Source organism: Callithrix jacchus, chromosome 13 (assembly GCF_049354715.1).
Source record: "Callithrix jacchus isolate 240 chromosome 13, calJac240_pri, whole genome shotgun sequence".
NCBI lineage: Eukaryota > Metazoa > Chordata > Mammalia > Primates > Cebidae > Callithrix > Callithrix jacchus.
In genome coordinates, this window is record NC_133514.1 from 39256561 (window position 1) to 39281060 (window position 24500).

The window sequence follows — 24500 nt, forward strand, 5'->3', positions numbered from 1 at the left end:
GATTTGTCATTCTCATACTCTTGCTATGGGAGGGTGAATCAATTTTCCCTTTTAAGAAAGTAATTTGGTAATGTATCAAAGGCTCAAAAATGCTTACAACCCTTTAACTTGGTAATTTCACGTATAATAATCTGTCCTAAGGAAGCACACTTAAAAATGCTGACAGAGATTCACTGCAACATTATTTACTATGGTGAAAACTAGAAAATACCTAATATCACAATAGTTCATTAAATTATGGGAGTTTTATTGTTGTTTTTTGGAGACAGAGTCTCACTCTGTCACCCAGAGTGAAGTGGTGCGATCTCAGCTCACTGCAACCCCTGCTTCCGGGTTCAAGCGATTCTCCTGCCTTAGCCTCCCACCATGTCTGGCTAATTTTTTGTATTTTTAGTAGAGAGGGGGTTTCACCATGTTGCTCAGGCTGGTTTCAAACTCCTGAGCTCAGACAATCCGCCCACCTTGGCCTCCTAAAGTGGTAGGATCACAGGCATGAGCCACTGCGCCCAGCCAAATTATGGGATTTTAAAATAATGGAATCTTACACAGTTATGAAAAATTGTTTCAAACAGTCATGCTTGAAAAGAAATCACACAAAGACTCATGTTAACAAATAAGAAGGCAAGAAAATTACATACATGATGCGATCTACTATGTAAAAACCATATTACACAGAAAGAAGACTGAAGACATTTTTAAACCTTATTTGCATTTGTTTGTATTTAAAAATTGTAATGCATCACCTGGATAGTTGGGGAAGATTACTTAAAACAATTAAAAGCATATAATCAGGATTTCCTAACTCGGCCTCTCCTGTTGCCATTACTCTAACTTTCGCATGCACACACACATACCTTGTAGCCTCCAATCCTGTGATCAGGTTTGAATTCTTTGCCATTTTTCAACCAGCGCAGTGTGGGGTTTGGGGTCCCACTGGAAGGGCATTTGAACTTCACTGTCTTGGCAGCTGGCACCGCATGCAATTTCTTTTCCATCTTTTCTGGGGATGTCCAATATGGAGCTACAGCTGCCCAGGGAAAGCCAAGAGAGACAGGCAGGGTGGGAGGAGCAGCTTGTCAGGCTCAGGAGCAGGGCCCAGGTCAGGACCTGGGGTGCCTTGTCGATCTGCCCAACAACCGTGAGCAGTACCTAGCACTTAGCAGAACAGGCAACATGACCCCATGTACCCTTTCCTCCTCCCCATTCAGGCTTCTCCTCCCCTCTTTAACCTAACACCCAGGGCAGTAAGATAGGAAAGTGTCTCACGCATACGGTTTGGTTTGGTGTTATCTGTCTCTTTCTCCTCTGAAGAGGAGTCATCATCATCATCATCATCCTCCGAGGAGGGGAGAGCATCTATGGGAATAAGAAGGGGGGCACTGAGGTTCCTCCTAGGGATGCCTGGATTTCATTCACTAAGGCTAGTGCAGTTCCAGATAACACGGACACCCTCCCCATGGGGATCCCAGTCCCACTTCTCCCTTAGTGACCATCTCTCAGTGGGATGGGAACTATTTAAGAACAGTTCCTGTTTGTGTTTCCTTCCTTCTCCAAAGCACTGCCTAGAAGCCTTCACACTGGGTGGCTCCATCAGGGTCAGCTGTTCCTCTCTAACTTAATTCCATCCTACATTCAAAGGCTCTCTCTCAACTTGTGGTGCCACCTGGGTGTGTTGGGTCTCAACTTGCAGCCAGGCAGCCTGTATTCTTCTTTGGATGGCTACTATAGGGAAACCCAGGCAGGCCTAGATGCACTGTGGCTAGATGCAATTTCGAAAGGATGGGCCAAACACCCACAGTCAGAATTTTTCTGGCATATGTCTACTAAGGTTTGGCGGCTGCCCTCCTTAACCAGAGCAGATAGGGCACCCACCACCCCGGCAGCTGCCAACACCTCTCCCCAATAAGTACTTATTTCTTGTAAGAACAGGCTTGATACTCATGTGGTCACCCATTGGGGTTCATGCCAGATCTTTCTCCAGTCCTTCCTATCACCTTTGGGGATCTGGTGCCAAGTCCACACCCCGAGGTGCATTCATGGCATAAAGAAAATTTCAGCTCCACTTCCTCAAATCCTACTTTTGTGGAAGTCACATTCTAAGAGTGGCAGGTTCCGGATTCACAGAGCGCCAGGGTTCCCTGGCTGCCCTGGCACTGCTCCCTTACGGTGCACCTGATTTCCCCGCTCCAGCACGGCAGGGATCCCACCTCCTGTTCAGGGGCTCTAATCACTAAGCCAAGTACCAAGTCCAAATGGCAAGGGAGTGGTGGGGTAGAAGCTGGCCGAGCATCACTTAGCCTCCTGGAGATCTGGGCAAGCTGTGGTGGGAAACATCACAGGTCCTTAACGTCCCAAGATCCCTGGCAATCACCTCCGAGATGGGTCCTGGAAGCCCCAGATCTCCGGCCTGGGCCCACCAAACCTGGTCACAACTCTGAGAGCCAAGCCACGCGGCAGGCAGGGAGCAATGTTAGTGGGCAGCGGTTTCTGAAGCAGAGTGGGGGCGGATCACGAAGGGGAGGAGGTTCACCTCCCCCTGAAACTGGCAGAGAGCGTTGGAGGGGGTGGGTCTAGGGAGAGGCGAGGGCGGGGCTTGGCTACCAACCTGAAACATTGACGGAGAAGTAGGTGGTGTCGCTGCCCAAAGGGCTGCTGGTCACGCAAGCATAGAGGCCGGAGTCCGCGGGCACGGAGTCCCACACCTCCACCTCCTCCCCTGTGATGCGGGTGCGGTTGCTTTCTGCCAGTTTCACCCCGTCCCGCAGCCAGTCGATGCTCTGCACATCGTCACGCAGCCGACAGCGAAGCTGCAGTAGGTCACCAGGGTGGACCAGGAAGGACTCTACTTCCACAGGGGCTCCCCAGGGCTGGGCTGCAGCCACCACAGGGCCGGGAAGAGGAGCCAAGGGGCGAGAGAGGAAGACAGGGAGAGGGGAGGAGGGGAGAGACAAAGGGAATTACGCTGGCCACTCGCAGCCGCACTGTCCTGGGCATCACTTACTGGAGGCTACTGAGCTGGGGTGGCGGGAGTTGGAGCAAGGGTCAGTGGGGAAACGGCTAGCTGCCTGGGAACCCCCATGTTTTCCCACCCCACTCCTCCAAAAGTCAAAGGAAGAAAGAGGCAAAGTTAGGAAGCAGCTGTAGCAGCATTAAGCAGATCGCGTTTCATTTCCCTCCATCCTAAGGGTAAAGGTCCGCCCTCCCCAGGACTTGTGTCCAGAGTTGCCCCCTCCCTAGACGCTCAGTTCTTTGCCAAGACCACCACTTGCCAGAGGAACACTCCATTTCCTTTGGGATAGCTCAACCTCACCCTTCCCTAGCAACAGCTGAACAAACCCCACCCCTCAAAACCCCAGCAGCCCCCACCCAGGTCCAGAGAAGACAATTTGTCAACGGGGCTGACCAGGATTTGTGTGATTTGGTGAGGGTAGGGGTCTGGCCCCCGATGTGTCAGATGCACATGTTGGGGGGGCAGCCCAAGGAGAGGTCAGCTCAGGGAACCTCTCACTGGCAGGTGTCCGGCCAGGGGATTTGGAGCTGTTGACTACATTAGGACTGGAGGCCGCAGCTGCCACAAAATCCACACTTGCTCTGGCAGCAGGAGCTGTCGAAGACAAAGCTCCTTTCTCCTCAGCCCTCTGCCTGGGCACACCCTCTCAGGCCTTCACCATCCACTTTTCCTCCCAGTGTCCTGTCCTTCTCTGTCTCTGGGTGGGAGCACTGGACCCACAGGGCGTATCTGCAGCTCACAAGATCTGATACCACAGGTGCCCTACCCTGACCAGTGCCTCTTCCCACACGCGTTCAAGAAGGCCTGTGCCCGGACACACCTGAGTCCACCATCCTGGGCTGCTACCCGCCTCCTGAATACACCCCTTGCACTCACCAGGGGAAATGAAGTTTCTATTTCCTTTTAGGATGTTCAAATGTACTCCTCACATCTTCTACCTCTCACACCTACCACCCACATTCGGCCTGCAGCCTTGGAGAGGCCTGTTCTCACCATCTGTTTGCCCTAAGAGACTCTGTGGAACGAATGCTGCTTCCTGATGCACAAAGTTCTGAAACAGCATGCTCTCCCTCAGCCCCTGCTGTGGCTCACAGCTGCCCCAGCAGCCACAGGGCCGCTGATTTTTTCTGCCCAGCTCTCACTACTCACTCTTCAGTCTCAGCCTAGTTGGTGACTTCTCCTCAAGGGCTGTTCTGATTCCCAGTCTGGGTTTGGTGCCCTCTCCTCCTGTCATACTGAAGGGCAGTCCTCTTTCTGAACCTGAGCATGGGGATGTGTCATCGGTACTTCAAATCCCCAGCACCTGCTATGATGCCGGGTACTCAGGAGTTGCTCAGTAAATGCTTGCTCAATAAATAGCACACATGCAGTCACCTCAGCCCTTCACTGCCTTCCTTTCTCGTCTTCCTTTTCTCTTTCACTCCCCATCATTTTAAAGGTCTTTTGGAAGTGCTCAACAGGCTTCCACTAGAAACAGTAAAAATGAAAATGGGTGTCCTGAGCATCAGAAGTGACCAGGGACTGACAGTGGTTTCTCCCTCGGGGGGACCGAGGTTGCAGGCCCAGCCCGCATCCACCCATGTGCTTTATCTTAAATAGGAGTCATCAGAAATAGGAGGGCAGCTTTAAAAGAGCTCAGAAGCCACTAGGCTTGCATACGTTTATTTTTGCGAGTCCGGTCAAGGGGAACACCACAAAGGTGAGTAGACCACACAACCGATTAAAATAAGCTTTTGTGGGCCTTAGAAAAAGTTATTCTTTCCATTTTTAATGGTCTGTGGTTTTGCCAAATGAAGGTAGGAGAAAAGCAGTTTAGACTCAACTCTTAAGGAACAGAGCAGACATTCCTATTGATCAAATCTCATTTCCCTCAAATGACCTGAGTAATTATTTCGCAGATTGTGATCTGTGCAAGCTGAATTTTTACCCTCTGGCATCACAAGGCCTATTGCAGCCTTTCCCAGAGAAAAAAAGCAGCCCCCAAAGACAAAAATGTAGCAGAGAACCCCCGGGCATTTATTTCCCTCCAAGAGAAAACAGCAAAGGAACACTGGCCCTGGTGAGACCCGCTCTAACTGATACCAGCTTGGATCCATAACTTCTGCCCATCCCAACCAGAACCTGCAGACAAAACTCCACCATACGTGATCTCCAAAAGCCTCAAGAGCCAGCTCGCTTGCCTCTGATGCAAGCTTAGATGCTGGTTCCCTTCCAAATGTGGCTCAGGTATGCTCTGTCCTCTCTCTTTCCCAGAACCATCTCAATATAATTTATTTTTATTTTTAGACGGAGTCTTGCTCTCTCACCCAGGCTGGAGTGTGGTGGTACGATCTTGGCTCACTGCAACCTTAGCCTCCTGGGTTCAAGCGACTCTCCTGCCTCAGTCTCCTGAGTAGCAGGGATTACAGGCACAAGCCACCACACCCAGCTAATTTTTGTATTTTTAGTAGAGATGGGGTTTTACCATATTGGTCAGGCTGGTCTGGAAACTCCTGACCTTGTGATCCACCTGCCTGGGCTTCCCAAAGTGTTAGGATTACAGGCGTGAGCCACTGCGCCTAGCTGGGATAATCTTTTAAATGGCCTCCCTGGGGCTGCAGTTCTGACTTTCCCTGATGCTTCCAAGTAGTCATGTGCTTTACATTATTTTCCTAATCAAAATCTACCCTGTGTACAGAATAAAATCCACATCCCTGCCTCACCTTTAAGGCTCCCTGCAATTGGCTTCCACTCTCTCCATCTAGACCCGTTTTTTCTACCAGGGCTTGCCTGTCCCTCCCCGAGCTGGATGCTTTCAGCCCCGACTGCATCCTCCCTGGCATAGCAAAGCTTACTCCTTTCCTGGGGACTGTCAGTGCCATTCCAGCGTCCTCCTGCCCCAAACCAATTCCACCATCCAAAATGTCCAGGGGCTGGGTGCAGTGGCTTATGCCTGCAATCCCAGCACTTTGGGATGCTGAGGCAGGAGGCTCACTTAAGCCCAGGAGTTGAAGGATACAGTGAGCTACCATCATGCCACTGCACTCCATCCTGGATGACAGAGACCTTGTCTTTTTTTTTTTTAAGATGAAGTTTTGCTTTGTTGCCCAGGCTGAAGTACAGTGGCACAATCTCAGCTTGCTGCAACTTCCTCCTCCCAGGTTCAAGCCATTCTCTCACTTCAGCCTCTGGAGAAGCTGGGACTTCACGTGTGTGCCACAACACCTGGCTTATTTTTGTATTTTAGTAGAGACAGGGTTTTGTCATGTTGGCCAGGCTGGTCTCGAACTCCTGACCTCAAGTGATCCGCCTGCCTTGGCCTCCCAAAGTGCTGGGTTTACAGGTGTGAGCCACTGCACCCCAGACCCTGTCTTAAAACAAAACAAAAAAACTATGAAGCCTTGTTTATACCAATGTCTCATCTCTAATTTTCTGTAAAACAGTTACCGTCTAAACCATACAAATTCATACTCGATTACATTCCATTTTGTATTTTTTTAGACAGCAGACAGGTAATTCACATGCTATAATATTCATCCACTCAGTGGTTTCTGTATATTCAGAGTTGTACAACCATTCATCACAGTCTAACTTTAGAACATTTTAACCATCCTCAACCCCCCACCCTCCCAAAAAAAAAAAACCTGACCCATGCTAGTCACTCCTCCATCCATTATCCCCAGTCTAAGCAACCACTGATCTGCTGTCTATGGATTTAGGCATTCTGGATATTTCATATCAGTGGAATCCTACAATATGTGATCTTTTGTGACTAGCTTCTTTCACTTAGCATGTGTTCAAGCTTCCTTCATGTTATAGCATGGAATCAGCACTCTGTTCTTTTTTTTTTCTTTTGAGACGGAGTTTCACTGTTGTTACCCAGGCTGGAGTGCAATGGCACGATCTCGGCTCACTGCAACCTCCACCTCCTGGGATCAAGCAATTCTCCTGCCTCAGCCTCCCAAGTACCTGGGACTACAGGTACGCACCACCATGCCCAGCTAATTTTTGTATTTTTAGTAGAGATGGGGTTTCACCTTGTTGGCCAGGATGGTCTCGATCTCTTGACCTCGTGATCCACCCGCCTCGGCCTCCCAAAGTGCTGGGATTATAGGCGTGAGCCACCGCGCCCGGTCAAGCACTCTGTTCTTATTAATGGCCTATTCCATTGTATAGACATACCACACTGCAGTCATCAATTGACAGACATTGGATGTATTGTTCCTCTCTTTTTTTAAAAAAATAAGATAAAGTTTCACTATGTTGCCCAGGCTGGTCTTGAACCCCTGGACTCAAGCAACCCACCCACCTTGACCTCCCCAAAGTGTTGCTATTACAGGCGTCAGCCACCACCCTTAGCCCATATTGCTTTTAACAACTGGTAATCAATTTATTAAAATAGTTGACTTTGAGCATCTGCAATGGTGACTTCCGCCTCAATTCCTGGCTCAATACTGACGGAAACCAACTGCATAACAATCTCAGAAGAACTGTGTAAGTCAGTGGGTTGCTTGTGGATTTTCATCTGGAAATGATCCCACGTCTCAGAACCTTCACCACAAGTTTTTCTTATACTGATTTTCAAAGTCTTGGCAGGCATTCTAACTGGTCCCTTCACCTTGAGATTCCTTCTCTTTGTTCCTCTGATCAAGTCAGCACACGCTTTCTCCAGGGATTTTATATTGCGGCTCATTAGAGAGATTCGAATTTGGTGAATGGCCACCTCCAGCTTCACACGTGTTTTTTGGTATCCTTAAAAGCCATGGCTCCAGCGCGGCTTCCTGACTGACTTGTTCGGAATAGTGCTGAGTGAGAAGGAGCAGGCAGACTGCAGCTCCACACCACCTATGACCACATCTTAAAGAACTGGATTACTTCTTGTTTGAGGGACAGTTTCAAACTAGTTGCCCAGGTGGAGTGCAATGGTACGATCTCGGCTCACTGCAACCTTTGCCTCCTGGGTTCAAGTGATTCTCCTGCTTCAGCCTCCCAAGTAGCTATGATTACAGGCATGTGCCACCACACCCGGCTAATTTTGTATTTTTAGTAGGGATGGAGTTTCACCATGTTGGTCAGGCTGGTCTCAAACTCCTGACCTCAGGTGATCCACCCACCTTGGCCTCCCAAAGCGCTGGGATTACAGATGTGAGCCACCACTGTCGGCCTGTATTGCTTCTTTGTTGTCCAAAGTGTCCAAGTCTCTCCTAGAAATTAGCAAGCAACTCAGAGCAGACGTACCTATCATAATTGTCCCTTGGTTCCTAACAATGTCAGAAACCCAGAGACTACTGAATAAGGCCAGAACTGAAACTGGCGTCCAGCAAAAGCTAACTTTCAGAGGAACCAAAAATCAGCCTACCCTTGGGTTCTAGTGGCTTTTCCCCATGGCTAGGAGTTGCCCTTGGTGTGTGTCAGGGTCTGTTTACAAAGCAGGGATGATGCCACTTTCTTTCTTTTTTTTTTTTTTTTGAGACGGACTTTCGCTCTTGTTACCCAGGCTGGAGTACAATGGCGCAATCTCGGCTCACCGCAACCTCCACCTCCTGGGTTCAAGCAATTCTCCTGCCTCAGCCTCCTGAATAGCTGGGATTATAGGCATGCGCTACCATGCCCAGCTAATTTTTTGTATTTTTAGTAGAGACGGGGTTTCAACATGTTGACCAGTATGGTCTCGATCTCTTGACCTCATGATCCACCCGCCTCGGCCTCCCAAAGTGCTGGGATTACAGGCTTGAGCCACCACGCCTGGCCGATGCCACTTTCTTATAGGAAGAGATGGAACCAACTGCTTGTACGCTTACCAGGCCCTCCCCGTGCAGTGGTCCTGACCCTGGGCTATGTAAGGTGGCTGATTCAGGGGCATGACTGCGCACTGGCACCCTGCAACTATCATGTCAGTACTTTCCATTCTCTTTTGGTCTTTCCAGCATCCCTCACTTATGTCTTCATTAGAAAGGTCCTTGCATCTTCAGCTCCGGCTGCCCTGAGCCGGCCTTTCTCTGGTCAAGACCCATAGGCCAGGGTGTTGTTAGGTGTCCATTAGCAAAGGGTAAAGCTACTTGACACTTTTATTGGGCTGCCCAAGAAAGATGAAGAAAATAACGCCACTTGATCGCTCAGTCACTTGAAACCAACATTTCAACTCTTGGAGAACCCGATTAATTGGAATCAGATACAAAGGTTGTCCGCAAAATGCATAATGGGGAAGCTGTGAGGGAAGCGGCACCAAAACACTTGCTTTATGCATTTTATGCATCTTGTTTCCTGAGAGACAAGGTGGGGAATGGAGGCTGGAGGGCATCTGCTATCTGGATTCCCCATGACCTAGCCTGAGGCTGGAAAAGGCTGGCTGTTCACTATTACAGGCTCTAGGTGCCATGTGTTAATAGTGCATTGTGGGCTGGGTGCAGACGCTCATGCCTGTAATCCCAGCCTCTTGGGAGGCCAAGGTGTGAGGACTGCTTGAGACTAGGAGTTCAAGACCTGCCTTGGCAACACAGCGAGACCCCATCTCTGAGAAAAGTAAAAAAATTAGCCAGGCATAGTGGTGCATGCCTGTAGTCCCTGGTACTTGGGAGGCTGAAGAGAGAGGATCCCGTGACCCAGGAGCTCAAGGCTGCAGGAGCTATGATCATGCCATTTTACTCTAGCCTGGGCAACAGTGAGACCTTCTCTCAACAACAACAACAACAAAAAGGTGCCTTATGCTTCCATGACAATAGAACAGAATCAGCGTTCTCATCAATAGGAGTGGGAAGGTCAGGGTTAGGGTTTAACTGGAACATCGTTAGAGGACTCAAGGTGCTGATCTCATTACCATGCAGGTTCCTGGGTCAAGGCAGGTGGTGGGTGGACCTTGGGAATTTGTGCAGGCTGCAACCAGTGCTCCTTTCAGTGCAAGCGACAGGGATTCACACATCAAACCTACCTTGCTTCTTTAACGTGCCTCTGTACCCTAAGAGGAAATTGGAAGCCCACCAGAGACCCACACTTTTTGGGTCCTTTCATCCTCAATGAAGCAGCTAGAAAGGACAGAGGCAGGATGGGAGGGGACTTTCCCATGGTGTGTTCAAGTTAAGGAACATGATGAATGATAATGAGGCCCTCTTCCCTTCCTACTTTCCCCCCAAATACTGCAGGCTTGTAACTCCCAACAACCCAATGTGTGCGGCATTTTGCTTCTGGCAGGACTGGACAAAAATCTCCCATAGTCATTTAAAAAGCAATCCTGGCTCACTGCAACTTCCACCTCCCAGGTTCAAGTGATTCTCATGCCTCAGTCCCCTGAGTAGCTGAGACTACAGATGAGCACCACCATGCCCAGCTAATTTTGTATTTTTAGTAGAGATGTGGTTTTGCTCTGTTGGCCAGGCTGGTCTTGAACTCCTGACCTTAAGTGATCCGCCCATCTTGGCCTCCCAGTTGATTCTAAATCTGTGTCTTCCACCAGCCATGGGCTCTATAAAGCGTGTGGGAATGGAACCATGAAGAAGCCCAAACCCATACAAACCTTGCTATTCTTAGGAAAAAATGAGACCCCAGTTCTCAAAAATCTAAGGCAAAAACAGGGAACTTTCTTCAACACAGCTACTATTAGGTGATTCTGGGAGCCCTTGTCACTGTGCAAGGCCCAGAAGACATATATCTTGCCCTAACCGGGGCACTAAGAATTGCATAGTGCCTTGATATGCATGAAGATTTTATAAGACAAGTGGAGAATGTCAGGACCAAGCACAGGCAGGTTCCGCACAGGCTCTGAGGTCATGAAACACAAAGTACTGGCAGTGAGAGCAGAGGGTGGACAAAATGGTAGGGAAGGGAGGGGGAGGATTTAGATGGGAAGTAAAACATCTGTGGGGAACGAAAGAGAATGAGGTGCTTATAGGCATGGCTGTGCCTTGGTCTGAGGGGCAGTGGGAAACCAGGCCAGGCTGGGAGAAAACAGTAACAAATAATGTTTTCAATTTGTACTTGAGGGATAGAACAGAGCCACCAGATACCCCAGGGAACACACCTCTCTGCAGAGACTATGAATGCAGGCCATTCATGTCACATGGACAAATGCACCTGAAAATGCATGCTGAAATATCACTTCACCAGCCTGGGCCCATGGCAGCCACTCTGGTCTGGAAGTCATCCATCCCCAAACCCCACAACTTAACAGGAACCGGGTGAAGAATAACAACATATTTGCATAGCACTCTGCAATTTACCAGGTGCCTTCCCATATATTATCTAGGGATCCATCAACATCTGAGTAAACAGCAATACTACTACTGGCCAACATTTCCAGCATGCTCACTAAATCCCATAGGCCGAGCAAAGCTTTGAACACAGACCCTCCCGTTTCATCCTCAGAGGAACCTTATGAGATTGATCCTATTGTGATTCCTATCCTATGATGTGGAGGCTTACTACACACCAGCATAGTTCTCAGTATGTGTTAACTTAAAACCCTGTGAAGTATTTAATAGTTAGAATTCTTGGCCAAGTGCAGTGGCTCACGCCTGTAATCTGAGCACTTTGGGAGGCTGAGGTGGGCGGATCACGAGGACAAGAGTTCAAGACCAGCCTGACCAACATGGTGAAACCTGGTCTCTACTAAAAATACAAAAATTAGCCAGGCATGGTGGCGCACGCCTGTAATCTCAGCTACTCGGCAGGCTGAGGCAGGAGAATCACTTGAACCCAGGAAGTGGAGGTTGCATTGAGCTGAGGTTGCGCTACTGCACCTCAGCAAACAAGACCCCGTTTCAAAAAAAAAGCAAAAATTTCCTGGGCATGGTGGTGGACACCTGTGCCTGTGATCCCAGCTACTCAGGAGGCTGAGGCTGAGGTAGGAGTATTGCTTGAACCCAGGAGTCAGAGGTTGCAGTGAGCTGAGATTGTGTCACTGCACTCCAGCCTAAGCAACAGAGTGAGACCCTGTCTCAAAAAAAAAAGTTAGAATTACTATCTTCAGGCTGGGCGCACTGCCTGGGCTCATGCCTGTAATTCTAACACTTTGGGAGACTGAGGTGGGTGGAACATGAGGCCAGGAGTTCAAGACCAGCCTGGCCAACATGGTGAAACCCTGTTTCTACTAAAAATACAAAAAATTTGCCAGGTGTGGTGGTGCACGCCTGCACTCCCAGCTACTTGGGACACTGAGACAGGAGAATCACTTGAACCTGGGAGGTGGAGGTTGCAGTGAGCCAAGATTGCACCACTGCACTCCAGCCTGGGCAACAGAGCCAGGCTCAGCTAGGTAGTAAGTAGCAGAGCTGGGATTCAAACACAGGTAGCCTGGTTCTCCAGAATCCACACACATCCAGAGTCCAGCTTTACAAAGCAGCCTCAACCTTCGTGGTGTCGTGACCTCCCCAGGTGAGGAAGCCCTTCTGGCTCAGCCCTTTGATTGTCTAATGGCACCTCTACAACCTACCTCCTCCTGCGAGATTCTGAAGTTGGTTGCTTTGGCCTTATCCTCCCTTCCCTCCCTCATTTCCTCAAGCCCATAGCTTACATCAATCATTACCTTACAGTTGAGTGCTTTTAATTATAAAACACACTCTCCTGCCCCTGCGAGTCCAGCAGGCTCAGCTGTCCAAATGCAGCAGGGGAGGAAATGGGGGAGCTATTCATTGTGATAGGAGCAGACTCAGGAACAGGAATAATGCCCCATTTTGGCATCGCACTCAATATTTCATAGGGCCTGCTTCTTCATGTCCAGGTAACTCATGTTCCTTCCCATTTAAACATGGAAAAATGGAGCTTGGGAGATAGATGGCTCACGAAGTCACAAAACGGGGACAAGCTCTAGAGGCTGCATGTGCTGAGTCCTGGTCCCCTCCACTGTGTCCAGCTTCTCTCCCAGGGCTCAGTCCAGCAAGCACTGTCACAGCACACAGAGTGATGAGGGGTGGCCCACTCCACATCTGTGCTGCTCTGTCTGGGCCATAGGAGACAGTACCCTGCCTCCCCTGTCCTCAGCTCAATCCCCAGCAGTCACCTGACACCTTCTCTCTTCTTGAATCCCTCACTCTTAATTACAGATTACAGCTGATGACCCCTCATGACCACTGAGAAGATGAAGAACGCTGGGCAAAGGAGCTGGTCAACCCTCCCCCTAGGCCACATCCTCTGGACCGCACAAGCTCACAGGGGTCCCGGCTCTCAAGCCCTGATGGCTCCAGACCTGCCTGCTGCCTCCTGTCCCCCCAACACTCCATGAGAGCCCCAAGTTGTCTGGAGCCTCTCAATCATCTCCTCTTCTGCCCCTGGTAGAGCCACTGCCCTAGTTCCACCTCCCCGGTGGAGCCAATATCCTTACTGCCCCTTTGATTTCCCTTTTCTTCTCCTAATTGCCTTCCTCCTTCTCTCTCTCCAACAAGCAATAATCTCCATCACTTTCCTAGGCCTTAAAACTCACTCTTCTGAGACTGGCCCAACTACATTCTCCACCTCCCAGCAACCTGAATGTGCCTTCCCCTAGACCTGAACATGCCCGTGGCCGTGTCTCGCACTTCCTCGTATTGCTGGAATGCCAGGAGGTCTTTGTCTTACCTACTCTACGTTCTGTACCCCAAAGGGCCTAGGGCTTCGATAACTGGCCCCCAACAAAACCAAGGCATCCTCTCCAGTAGCATGATGCCTCAGGGCAGCCATTTCTATCACCCCTGTTCCATCTTTTTGATTTCTGGATTTCTGGGTTAACAAAATTAGGAGAGAAAGGCTGAACTCCTCAGCAACATGGCGGAACTGGTGGTCCAGGAATGTTTACAGTCTTGGTACAAACTCCCCAGAGATAAATGAGGGGGCAATTGTGGCTGGGGGAGGAACTCGGGGTGGCTTTGAAAGCAACTTAAAAGGAGCACAGAACGGCACAGCAGGGTTCCGGGGGCCCTCTGCAGAGGTTTTTTTATTACCTTATTTTGGCTTTGAAATGGAACTGAAAACTTACCTTCGGCTGGCAGGACCCGGCCAGAGTGCAGAAGCATCTCGCCAAGTCCTGGGTCACAGCCACCACCCTACAGGGGTGGAGACAGGAGCCTGAAACATGTGTTTCCCTCAACTCATGGAGTCCACAAGTAGGAAAGCTGCAAAAATGGGGTGCACAGGTATGTGTGGAAGGAGAGCCGGGAGCACCAAATCAATTAGTGAGGCCTGACACCCAGGGCCACTGGCGTCCACCAGGCCCCGACCCGGGGGATTTGGAGAAGTGCTTTTTTTTTTTAAATTGAAGAAAGTGAAAAGAGTAAGAAGGGACATTTTGCATGCAAATGGGCCACTGCCAGAAGAGCCTATTAAAATGTAAAAACTCCACATTCAGCCTGACAAAACGGTGCAAACTGCTGTGTTTGCCAGAGGGCCGGCAATAAAGCTCACAACAAAGGGGCCGGGGGACAATGGCGGGCTGAATGGCCCCTGCCAGCAGGTCCCCCCTCGCGTTGCCATGGGGACCCCACCGGGGCTTACTAAAGGTATTTCCTGAGGAGAAAGGCCGCGCACACAGGCCCAGGCAGCCTGGCTAATCCTGACAGGAAGCCATGGCCATTCAGCAGCCCAGGGGCTTGGGGCCTGGAGTTTTGTTTTGTTTTTATTAAAAAAAGATTTCGGCCTTTTGTGTGTCCCACCTCATCACTGTAATTTACTGCGGAGCCGCCAGCGCTGGCCAAAGTCACAACCCGGGCCCTGCGACCGCCCCAAGACCCCCCCAAAAACAGGTCACCCCCCACCTAGCTCAGCCACAAGACACGTGTAGAACCCCACTTGGGAACCCCAGGCGGAAAGCACTCTCGGCCTGGAGAGCTCCGTGTGGATCTTAAGAGGCAAGGGTCTCTGGGTGCTTAAGGAGCCTCAGAACTGAGTTTGGGGTTGGAGCTTCTGTGCACGTGTTCATCTGATGCCTCCTTCAAATCTGTACTTTTTTCCTCTAGGGATTTTGCCACCTTTCTCCAATGACCGAGGGGCACCAGCACCCCCACCTCCTCCCCACCTGTGCTGGGAGAAGCACTGTAATTACGTGATTAACAAAGGAATGCACCCAAGAGTTGTCTTAAATGAAGCTTCCCTCCTTCCTCTCTCCCCAGCAAAAGTTCTCACCCCATTGTTTACTGATGCATTAAGAACAGAGCTGTAGCGAAAACTCTTACTACACCCATTCGCTCAACCTCCTCCCAACACACCTTGCTTCTCTCCCTCCAATCTAACCAGGAGGAAAGCACTGCTCTGGAAAGAGGGAAGTTCACTCACTCATCCGAGAGGAGCAAAGGTAGCCGCCCTGCAGCTATGGGAGGAGCGCGGTCCACGCTCACAGTTCCTAGAAGTTTGTGTCACCATTTCACATTTGGCACCAGAATCCAGCCTTGGCAGATTCAGGGAAGAGAGCCAATGACACAGCTGGCGGTAGAGACAGAAACTCCTGTGTGACAACTGCCCCCTAGGACACAGTTTAGGGTCAATTAACATTTCCTGAACAACTTGTGAGTGGAAAGAGCCATCCCCAGTGAAGACTGAAAAATGAAAGAGGCTCAACTTATCCATTATGACTTGAACCCACGTCTATCTGTGTTTGCAAAGGCTGTGCTGTTGCATCCAGACCTCCACCAAAAACAAGTTTTGGGCCTGGTATTTTAATAGAACCAAAGAGAGGAAAACATACTATTTTGGAGGCATTAAGACTGTGACTAGGAACTGCCGCGGATACCTTGCGAAGCTTCTAAGGCCATATTGGGTGGGTCCCATTTTGGGAAAATAAGCTGGGGCATCTGCACAATGATAGAAAGCTCCCAGGATCTGGTAAGGACCACTTAGGTAGACTGAAAGTTGGGGGGATCTAAACACTTAGGTTGGGGAGGTCTTCTCCTGCCTTTATTATAAATCACATCCTAAACCCAAAGCAAAGTCCAACTCAAAATCACCTGTGACAGCACGTAAGAACATTTCCACCAAGTTGCTAGCTAAAGTGGTGTGTGTGCGTGTGTGTGTGTAGGGGTCCCACTGCTGCAGGGGAGTTCAGACCCTCCCACTACTGGCCCAGAGCCCAGGCCTCCCAGCCATGTGTCTGCAGCTGTGACCTGTCATGTACTTCCTGGTCTGGGTTCTGTAATGGAAAGATCATTAAGAGCGGGGGAGGGTAAAGAGATGAATCAATGGCAAAGAGGTAACCCTGCAGCTCCCACTCTCCACTGAGCTCTGACCTTAAAGTTCGGTCAGGTTCCTTAAAGAAAAGAATGTATCACCCTCCCCCCACCTCACCCGGCCTGGGCCTCTCGAACAACCTCCCCTCCCCCAAGCTCAGCAGAAATTGTATGGGGAAGGAAACGCGGGCAGCTGGGCAGGGAAAAGTTGCTGCTCCCTAAACTTGCTGATGAATTAGTAGAGGCCTCATCTGTTTCAGGATGTGCCTTCTGGCCCCCCAAGCCTGCCATGGGTGGCTGAGCCCACAGTTCACCTGGACTCTCAGTGCTCCAAACGTCTGCCATCTCCCCCAATCCCATCTCATCCCTGCAAGGGTGGAGCTGGGTCACAGCCCACTCAGAGTGGAGAAAGGAATGGGCTTCATAAAGTTATCTTTTTTCCACCGTAAAGAAATTCTTATGGTTTTACACGATGAGACTGAGACAATGAATAATCCTTTGAAAATGAAAAGGCACAGAATAGTGGATACCAAGGGCCGGAAGAGGGGAGATGGGGGAGTTAGTATTTAACGAGTGGGGCATCAAGGAAGGTAAAAAAGTTCAGGAAATAGATGGTGGTAATGGCTGCACAACAGTGTGAATAAGCTTAGTGCCTCTTAATGCCACAGAGCTGTACACTTAAAAATAGTGAAAATCTACCACAAAGAAATGATGAATATTTAAAGTGATAGATGTGCCAATTACCCTGATTTGGTCATTATATAACGCGTGTGTGGATTAAAACATCATACTGTACCCCACGATTATACATAACCATTATACATCAATTAAAAATTTAAAAATTGGTCAGGCATGGTGGCTGACACCTCTAATTCTAATACTTTGGGAGGCTGAGGTGGGAGGATTACCTGAGTCCAGGAGTTTGAGATCAGCTTGAGCAACAAAGTGAGACCTCATCTCTACCAAAAAATATCCAAAAAAAAATAAAAAACAAAACAAAAAAGCACAAAATTAGCCAGGCATGGTGGCATGTACCTGTAGTCCCAGATACTCAGGAGGCTGAGGTGGGAGGATCTCTTGAGCCCAGGAGGTCAGGCTGCAGTGAGCTGAGAGTGCAACACTGCACTCCAGCCTGGGTGACAAAGTGAGACCCTGTCTCAAAAAAATAATCAATAAACTTAAAAAAATAAAAATGGTCAATTTTATGTTACATATATTTTACTGCAATGAAAGAATTAGATGGCAATGGTAGGAGGCAGCATTAGTTTATTTTAAATGTTCTTACTTGGCAAAAAAGTTGGTAATCCTTTGTTGGTTCCAAAAATTTGGGGGGAAATTTTGCTGGCCCATGAAATCTAAAAATCTGGGACCAATGGTCTGTTCCATGAATTTCCAGGAGAGCACATACCCAGAGACTGCTTCATTCATATCCCATCCATCCACACACCACATATTCATCCTTCAGTCTCGCTTTTATGCACACAGTATGAATACTGAGCATTTAGTACTCTCAGTTTAAAAAAATTAAAAACATGGGCAGGTGGAGTAGCTCATGCCTCTAATCCCAGCACTTTGGGAGGCCGAGGTGGGTGGATCATGAGGTCAGGAGTTCAAGATCAGCTTGGCCAACATGGTGAAACCCCATCTCTACTAAAAATACAAAAATTAGTTGGTTGTGGTGGCGGGGGCCTGTAATCCCAGCTACTCGGGAGGCTGAGGCAGAGAACTGCTTGAACCTGGGAGGTGGAGGCTGCAGTGAGCTGAGACTGCACCACTGCACTCCAGCCTGGGCAACAGAGAGAGACTCCAGCTTAAAAAAAAAAAAAAAAAAAAAAAAAGCCAGGCATGGTGACTCAAGCCTGTAATCCCAGCACTTTGGAAGGCTGAGGTGGGCAGATCGTGAGGTCAGGAGATTGAGACCATCTGGCTAACATGGTGACACCACATCTCTACTAAAAATACAAAATTAGCTGGGCGTGGTGGCATGTGCCTATAGTCCCAGCTACTCCGGAGGCTGAGGCAGGAGAATCGCTTGAACCCAAGTGGCAGAGGCTGTGGTGAGCCAGGATTGGGACGCTGCACTCCAGCCTAGGCAACAAGGGGAAACTCCATCTCAAAAAAAAACCATGGTTTGGGGATTTTTTTGTTTTGAGACAGGGTCTCACTCTGTAATGCAGGCTGAAGAACAGTGACACAATTTCAGTTTACTACAGCCTCCACCTCCCTGGGTTAAGTGATCCTCCCACCTCAGACCCCAAGTAGCTGGGAGTACAGAAGGTGCCACCACGCCTAATTTTTTTGTAGAGACAAGGTTTTACCATGTTGGCCAGGCTGGTCTTGAATTCCTGACCTAGATGATCTGCCCGTCTGGGCCTTCTAAAGTGCTAAGATTGATTATAGGCGTGAGCCATGGTGCCCAGTCAGTTTCAGATTTTTCTACCTGAGAGGGTGTGGCTCTGTGGTAGCCAGGAAGCTAAAACCTAGTATCTATGCTTAGGGCTCCAGTGACCTGGGGATCTAGAACAATCCTGGGGAAAGAGCCTTACTCTTGGCAAAGTCACTGTTCTCCATGTTCTACTGGAAGAGAGAGAATATACTTTGAGGTCCTTGTAAAACCATTTAGTCCCACAGGTGATGTCACTGGCTGGGCACTACCAGAGAGAGCACCTGAAGAAGCCACTCAGGTGACAGCTGATCACTTATTGTGTGACCTCAGGCAAGTCACCTCCCCTTTCAGGCCTTGGTTTCCTCCACTGTGAAATGAGAAGGCTGACTGGCCGTGTCCCTTCCAGCCCTAACCAATGTCCCCTGTTTCAGCTGGGTCTTGTGAGATGATAGGGGGTATTGCTTGCTGACATCCCTTCCCGTGCCCACTGTGAGCACAGAGCTCCCTCGGATGTGAGGGAAGTGAAGAGTCCTCAACTGAACTGTCTTTCAGAATAAAAGATTCTGTGTTGGTCCCAGGGCTCTGGCCACCAGCACCTTCAATAAATGCTTCTCCTCTTCATCCCTTCTCCATGGCTTGGGGTGCTTCTCGAGAATCTAAGACTGGCAGAAAGCCCAGCTATACTTGGAGGATTCACTTTGTCATCTTTTGATGGTCATGATATATTACCCCAGAACGACTAGGTACATTTTTTAAATGCATTGGGAATTTGGGGGTAGTGAAGAATGGCTAAAATTGTAAAATAAACGTCACCTTCAAGTGCATGTCAGGCATTCATAGCCTTGATTGCACATAGCATATGCAATTGACACTTCATTTTTGGGGGCGATGGAGTCTCACTCTGTTGCCCAGGTTGGAGTGCAGTGGTGGGGTCTCAGCTCACTGCAACCGCTGCCTCCTGGTTCAAGTGATTCTCCTGTCTCAGTCTCTGGAATAGCTGGAAGTACAGGCCCTGCCACCACACCTGGCTAATTTTTTTAAAAATATATTTTTTAGTAGAGACACTCATTATGTTTGCCAGGCTGGTCTTGAACGCCTGACCTCAGGTGATCCGCCTGCCTCAGCCTCCCAAAGTGCTGGGATTACAGGTGAGCCAGTGGCTGGCCACAACTGACACTTGAATCATGACATTCCAAGTTTTGAATGTCTAAAGGAGAACTTCATTCAGGAGTTAGCAAAGGAATCTGATTCTTCTAAGGTTCAAAAGCTAATTCCTAAAACCTAAGGAAAATAAACCTTAATTCTAAAAGTAAACTCTGTAGTTTGACAACAGAGGAGCAGAATTTTCTGAATGCGAGAAAGGACACTTCTGAAGGGCTGGAGCACTGATCAGCATTGTAAAGGCAGCGATAATTGACCAGAAGCTGTGGCAGAGCAGGCCAGCATGCCAGGAAAAGGGTGTCCTTCCTTCCTAGGAAAGCTCTTAGATCACTTCCCTGTCCCACTCCTTCTCCTCCCTCATGCCTCCAAGGCAAAGGGACTCAGCCCTTTCCCACCTATTTTGTCTTTCTTCTCCTAGACTCTGACATTCCATCCTCCTCACCCAGGACAGGGATTAGAGTTTAGATAACCTGAGACTTGGCTCCACCATTTATTAGCTATTGTACCTTGGCAAGTTTTTGCTTGTTTTACCTCTGTCAGCCAGTTTTCTAAACTGTTAAATGGAAATAGTGTCTGACAGACTTTCTTGGGATGAGAATTAATTGATACAAGATATTCTCAAAGTGTGGTCCCTGGACTGGTAGCATCAGCATTCCTTGGAACTTGTTAGAACTGTCAAGCTTGGGCATTTTCATAACCCCTCCAGGTGACACTGAGCCATGGAAACCTGGGGCCACTGCATGAGATACTCAATACATGATAGAAATAACTATTTCTCGGCCAGGTGCGGTGGCTCACGCCTATAATCCCAGCACTTTGGGAGGCTGAGGCGGGTGGATCACGAGGTCAAGAGATCGAGACCAACCTGGTCAATAAGGTGAAACCCCGTCTCTACTAAAAATATAAAAATTAGCTGGGCATGGTGGTGTGCGCCTGTAGTCCCAGCTACTCGGGAGACTGAGGCAGGAGAATTGCTTGAACCCAGGAGGCAGAGGTTGCGGTGAGCTGAGATCGTGCCATTGCACTCCAGTCTGGGTAACAAGAGCGAAACTCCGTCTCAAAAAAAAAAAAAGAAATAACGATTTCTCACCTATCTTCCTTACCTTCCTATTGAAAAAGGTTCTCTTCCTTGCATTTCCTTTTTAAAGCTAGAAATATTAGGTATCTTAAAAAAAAAAAAGAAAGAAAATGAATTGTTACTTACCTGTGAATTTACTTATTCAAGAAATATAAACTGGCTGGGCGTGGTGGCTCACGCCTGTAATCCCAGCACTTTCAGAGGCTGAGGCAGGTGGATCACGAGGTCAAGAGATCGAGACCATCCTGGCCAAAGTGGTGAGACCTTGTCTCTACTAAAAATACAAAAATTAGCTGGGTGTGGTGGCACATGCCTGTAGTCTCAGCTACTTGTGAGGCTGAGGGAGGAGAATCGCTTGAACCCGGGAGGTGGAGGTTGGTTGCAGTGAGCTGAGATTGCGCCACTGCACTGCAGCCTGGCTACAGAGCGAAACTCTGTCTCCCAAAAAAAAAAAAAAAAGTATTAATTGAGCAGATAATATGTAACGGACGGACGGACGGACACACACACACACACACACACACACACACACACACACACGCATTGTAGCCCCAACAAATGATGATCAATCTGTCCCCTCACTTTGGAAAAAAAACCATCACCAGTGGGTTTTTAAAAATTATTATTATTTTTTGAGACAGGGTTTCACTCTGTCACCTAGGCTGGAGTGCACTGTCACGATCACAGCTCACTGCAGCCTCGACCTCCTGGGCTCAGGTGATTCTCCACCCTGTCTTCCAGCAGCTGGGACTGTAGGTGCCCACCAACATGCTCAGCTATTTTTTGTGGAGTCAGGGTTTTGCCATGTTGCCCAGGCTGGTCTCAAACTCCTGGGCTCAAGCGATCTGTACACTTTGGCCTTGAAAAATGCTGGGATTATAAGCATGAGTCACCATGCCTGGCCTTAAAAAAAATTGTTTTTTAATTAGTATAAATGTAGGAGCTACATGGATATATTGGGTATATATATTATTTTAAAATAAAATTATTATTTTAAAATTACCTGTTAACTAATTTCTCATCCCTCACCCCACCTTCCCCCACCTGTGGTTTCTGATGTCCTCATAACCTGGATTTTGTGTGCTTATATGACACTTCTTAAATGAGTCATTTATTGTGTTTGCATATGTCTTTAACACTGGCCAGTGCTGGACCTAACCTGTGGTGAGAGGGTGGAGAACAGCATTTGTCCTAGGCCCCGAATACAAGCATTCAAGCGGGGCCTCCAAGACTTTTGATGTTTTTCCTCTCGAAGTCAATGAACAGAACTGGAAGAAAAGCCCAACGACTTTCAGTAGATCTGCATTCTGCTCTTGGGGCATTGCAGGTAGTCCACACCTCGGATTTAATACACACTTTACAAACTGTGTAGCTCTTCTGTGCCTGGCCCAAGTGTGAGTGAAATCCTGTCTCAACTGCATTGTAATATATATATATTTTTTGCTTAAAACATTAATTTGTTCAACACTAAGATAAACAAAATTTCAGAACTCCCTACTGTTTTTGCATTTCCTCATTATTTATATATTTTACCTTTTGAGACAGGATCTCACTCTGTTCCCCAGGCTGGAGTGCAGTGGCACAATCTCAGCTCACTGCAACCTCTACCTCAGGCTCAGGTGATCCTCCTGCCTCAGCCTCCTGAGTAGCTGGGACTGCAGGCGCCCACCACCACATCCAGCTAATTTTTTTTTGGTAGAGGAGTTTACGCCATGTTGCCCAAGCAGGTCTCCTGAGCTCACTCTATCTACCCACCTCAGCCTCCCAAAGTTCTGGGATTACAGGGGTGAGCTGCCATGCCTGGCCCTTCTTATTTAAAAAATACACTACCGGCCTGGTGCTGTGGCTCAGGCCTGTAATCCCAGAACTTTGGGAAGCCGAGGTGGGCAGATCACCTGAGGTCAAGAGATCGAGACCAGTCTGGCCAATGTGGTGAAACCCCACCTCTACTAAAAATACAAAAATTAACGGGCGTGGTGGCGTGTGCCTATAATTCCAGCTACTCAGGAGGCTGAGGCAGGAGAATTGCTTGAACCTGGGAGGTGGAGGTTGCAGTGAGCTGAGATAGAGCCATTACACTCCAGCCTGGGTGACAGAGCAAGACTTCGTCTCAAAAAAACAAAAAGAAAACCCACTAGTAACCTCAAAAAAAATGTTAATGCTTCAGCCTCTAAAACTTTTGATATGTTTAATTCCACCATCAGACATTGTCGGACAATAACCATATTAGAAGCAGTCTAGTTTATGTGTCCAGGCAATACCCATGCCATACATTCTAGGCTAACTGTGACTTATGAAGAAAACTCAGGTGTGGGATCTAACATGCTGGCAACCTCTGATCCTAGACCTTCTCCAAGTAGGTCTCTGGCAACAGTGAAAATGGCAGCATCAATGGGGATTTTGTTCCACCGATTATTCTAGGCTAAGGGACCTTGTTCATTAAGGCAGCTCACAGACCTGTTACTGTGTAACCTCCCTACAGAATGCCACAAGAGACATTACTGCACACACACACACACACACACACACACACACACACAACCCAACAAAGAAAGGGGACACCAGACTCCTGTGAGACAAAGGGGACTGAGTCAGCAATGTTTACCTTGAGAAGTTGGTCCACATGGATTTTGTGGGGAAACCCAATTTGATATAGAAACTTAGTGCAATACAACAGGGGAAAAAAATACTGTAGTCTGAACCACCTGAGTTTAAATCCTAGTTCTACCCCTCACACACTATATAAACTTAGATAGGTTACTTAACCCCCCAAAACCTCAGTTTAGTCATCTGATTACGGTCATAAAACCTATGTCTGTGGAATCATTGTAAAAATGGGAAAATGTCAAGCATGCAGAGTGTGGTGACGATATTTATTATTATTATTACTTTGGAGACAGAGCCTTGCTCTGTTGCCCAGATTGGAGTGCAATGGTGCAATCTCAGCTTACTGCAACCTCCACTTCCCAGGTTTAAGCGATTCTCTTGCCTCAGCCTCCTGAGTAGCTGGGACTACAGGTGGCCACCACCACGACTGACTAATTTTTGTATTTTTAGTAGAGACGGGGTTTTGCCATGTTTCCAAGGCTGGTCTTGAACTTCTCACCTCAAGTGCTCTTCCTGCTTCAGTCTCCCAAAGTGCTGGGATTACAGGTGTGAGCCACGGTGCCTGGCTGGTATTTATTATTATTTTAAAAGACACTTAACAGACAAGCTTGTAATCCCAGCACTTTGGAAGGCTGAGGCAGGCAGATCACAAGGTCAAGAGATCATGACCATCCTGGCCAACATGATGAAAACCTGTCTCTACTAAAAATACAAAAATTAGCTGGGTGTGGTGGCATGTGCCTGTAGTCCCAGTTGCAGGGAGGCGAGGCAGGAGAATCACTTGAACCCAGGAGGCAGAGGCTGCAGTCAGCTGAGATCACGCCACTGCACTCCAGCCTGGTGACAGAGCAAGACTCTATCTCAAAAAAAAAAAAAAGCAAAAAATACAAACAAAGAAAAAAAGGCATTTACTAGTATAATCTTTTGGGGGCAATTTGGTATAGTGATATAATAGTGATATAATCAAAACTTAAAAAAAATGTAACTATCCTTGGATACATGGACAGATTTTATTTGTAAGAGTACGTTCTATTGAATGCAAAGTATTGAAAATAACCTAAATGCCCAAATGTAAAGGACTGGATAATTTTTTTTATACCCACACAATGGAATATTATGTAGTTCTTAAGCATTATGAAATATATTCTTGGTATGGCT

General features: G+C 48.2%; 1 protein-coding gene and 1 pseudogene across 39 annotated transcripts in view; both read right to left on the minus strand.

Annotated features, from left to right (window-relative positions):
- The window catches only part of FGFR1 (fibroblast growth factor receptor 1), a 60474-nt gene that overhangs the window by 14968 nt on the left and 21006 nt on the right, over positions 1-24500 (minus strand). For 10 of the 39 annotated variants that reach the window (XM_078347492.1, XM_078347488.1, XM_078347491.1 and 7 more), the window contains exons 3-5: positions 2606-2872; positions 1273-1356; positions 855-1027 (exon numbers count right to left, since the gene is read on the minus strand). In XM_078347492.1, the coding sequence (XP_078203618.1) occupies positions 855-1027; positions 1273-1356; positions 2606-2872 (524 nt within the window). Of the gene's footprint in view, positions 1-854; positions 1028-1266; positions 1357-2605; positions 2873-24500 lie in introns of all 39 variants that reach the window. The other 29 variants (XM_008979350.5, XM_078347484.1, XM_078347486.1 and 26 more) reach the window with 3 other exon arrangements.
- LOC144578965 (small ribosomal subunit protein uS10 pseudogene) lies at positions 7237-7753 on the minus strand (annotated as a pseudogene).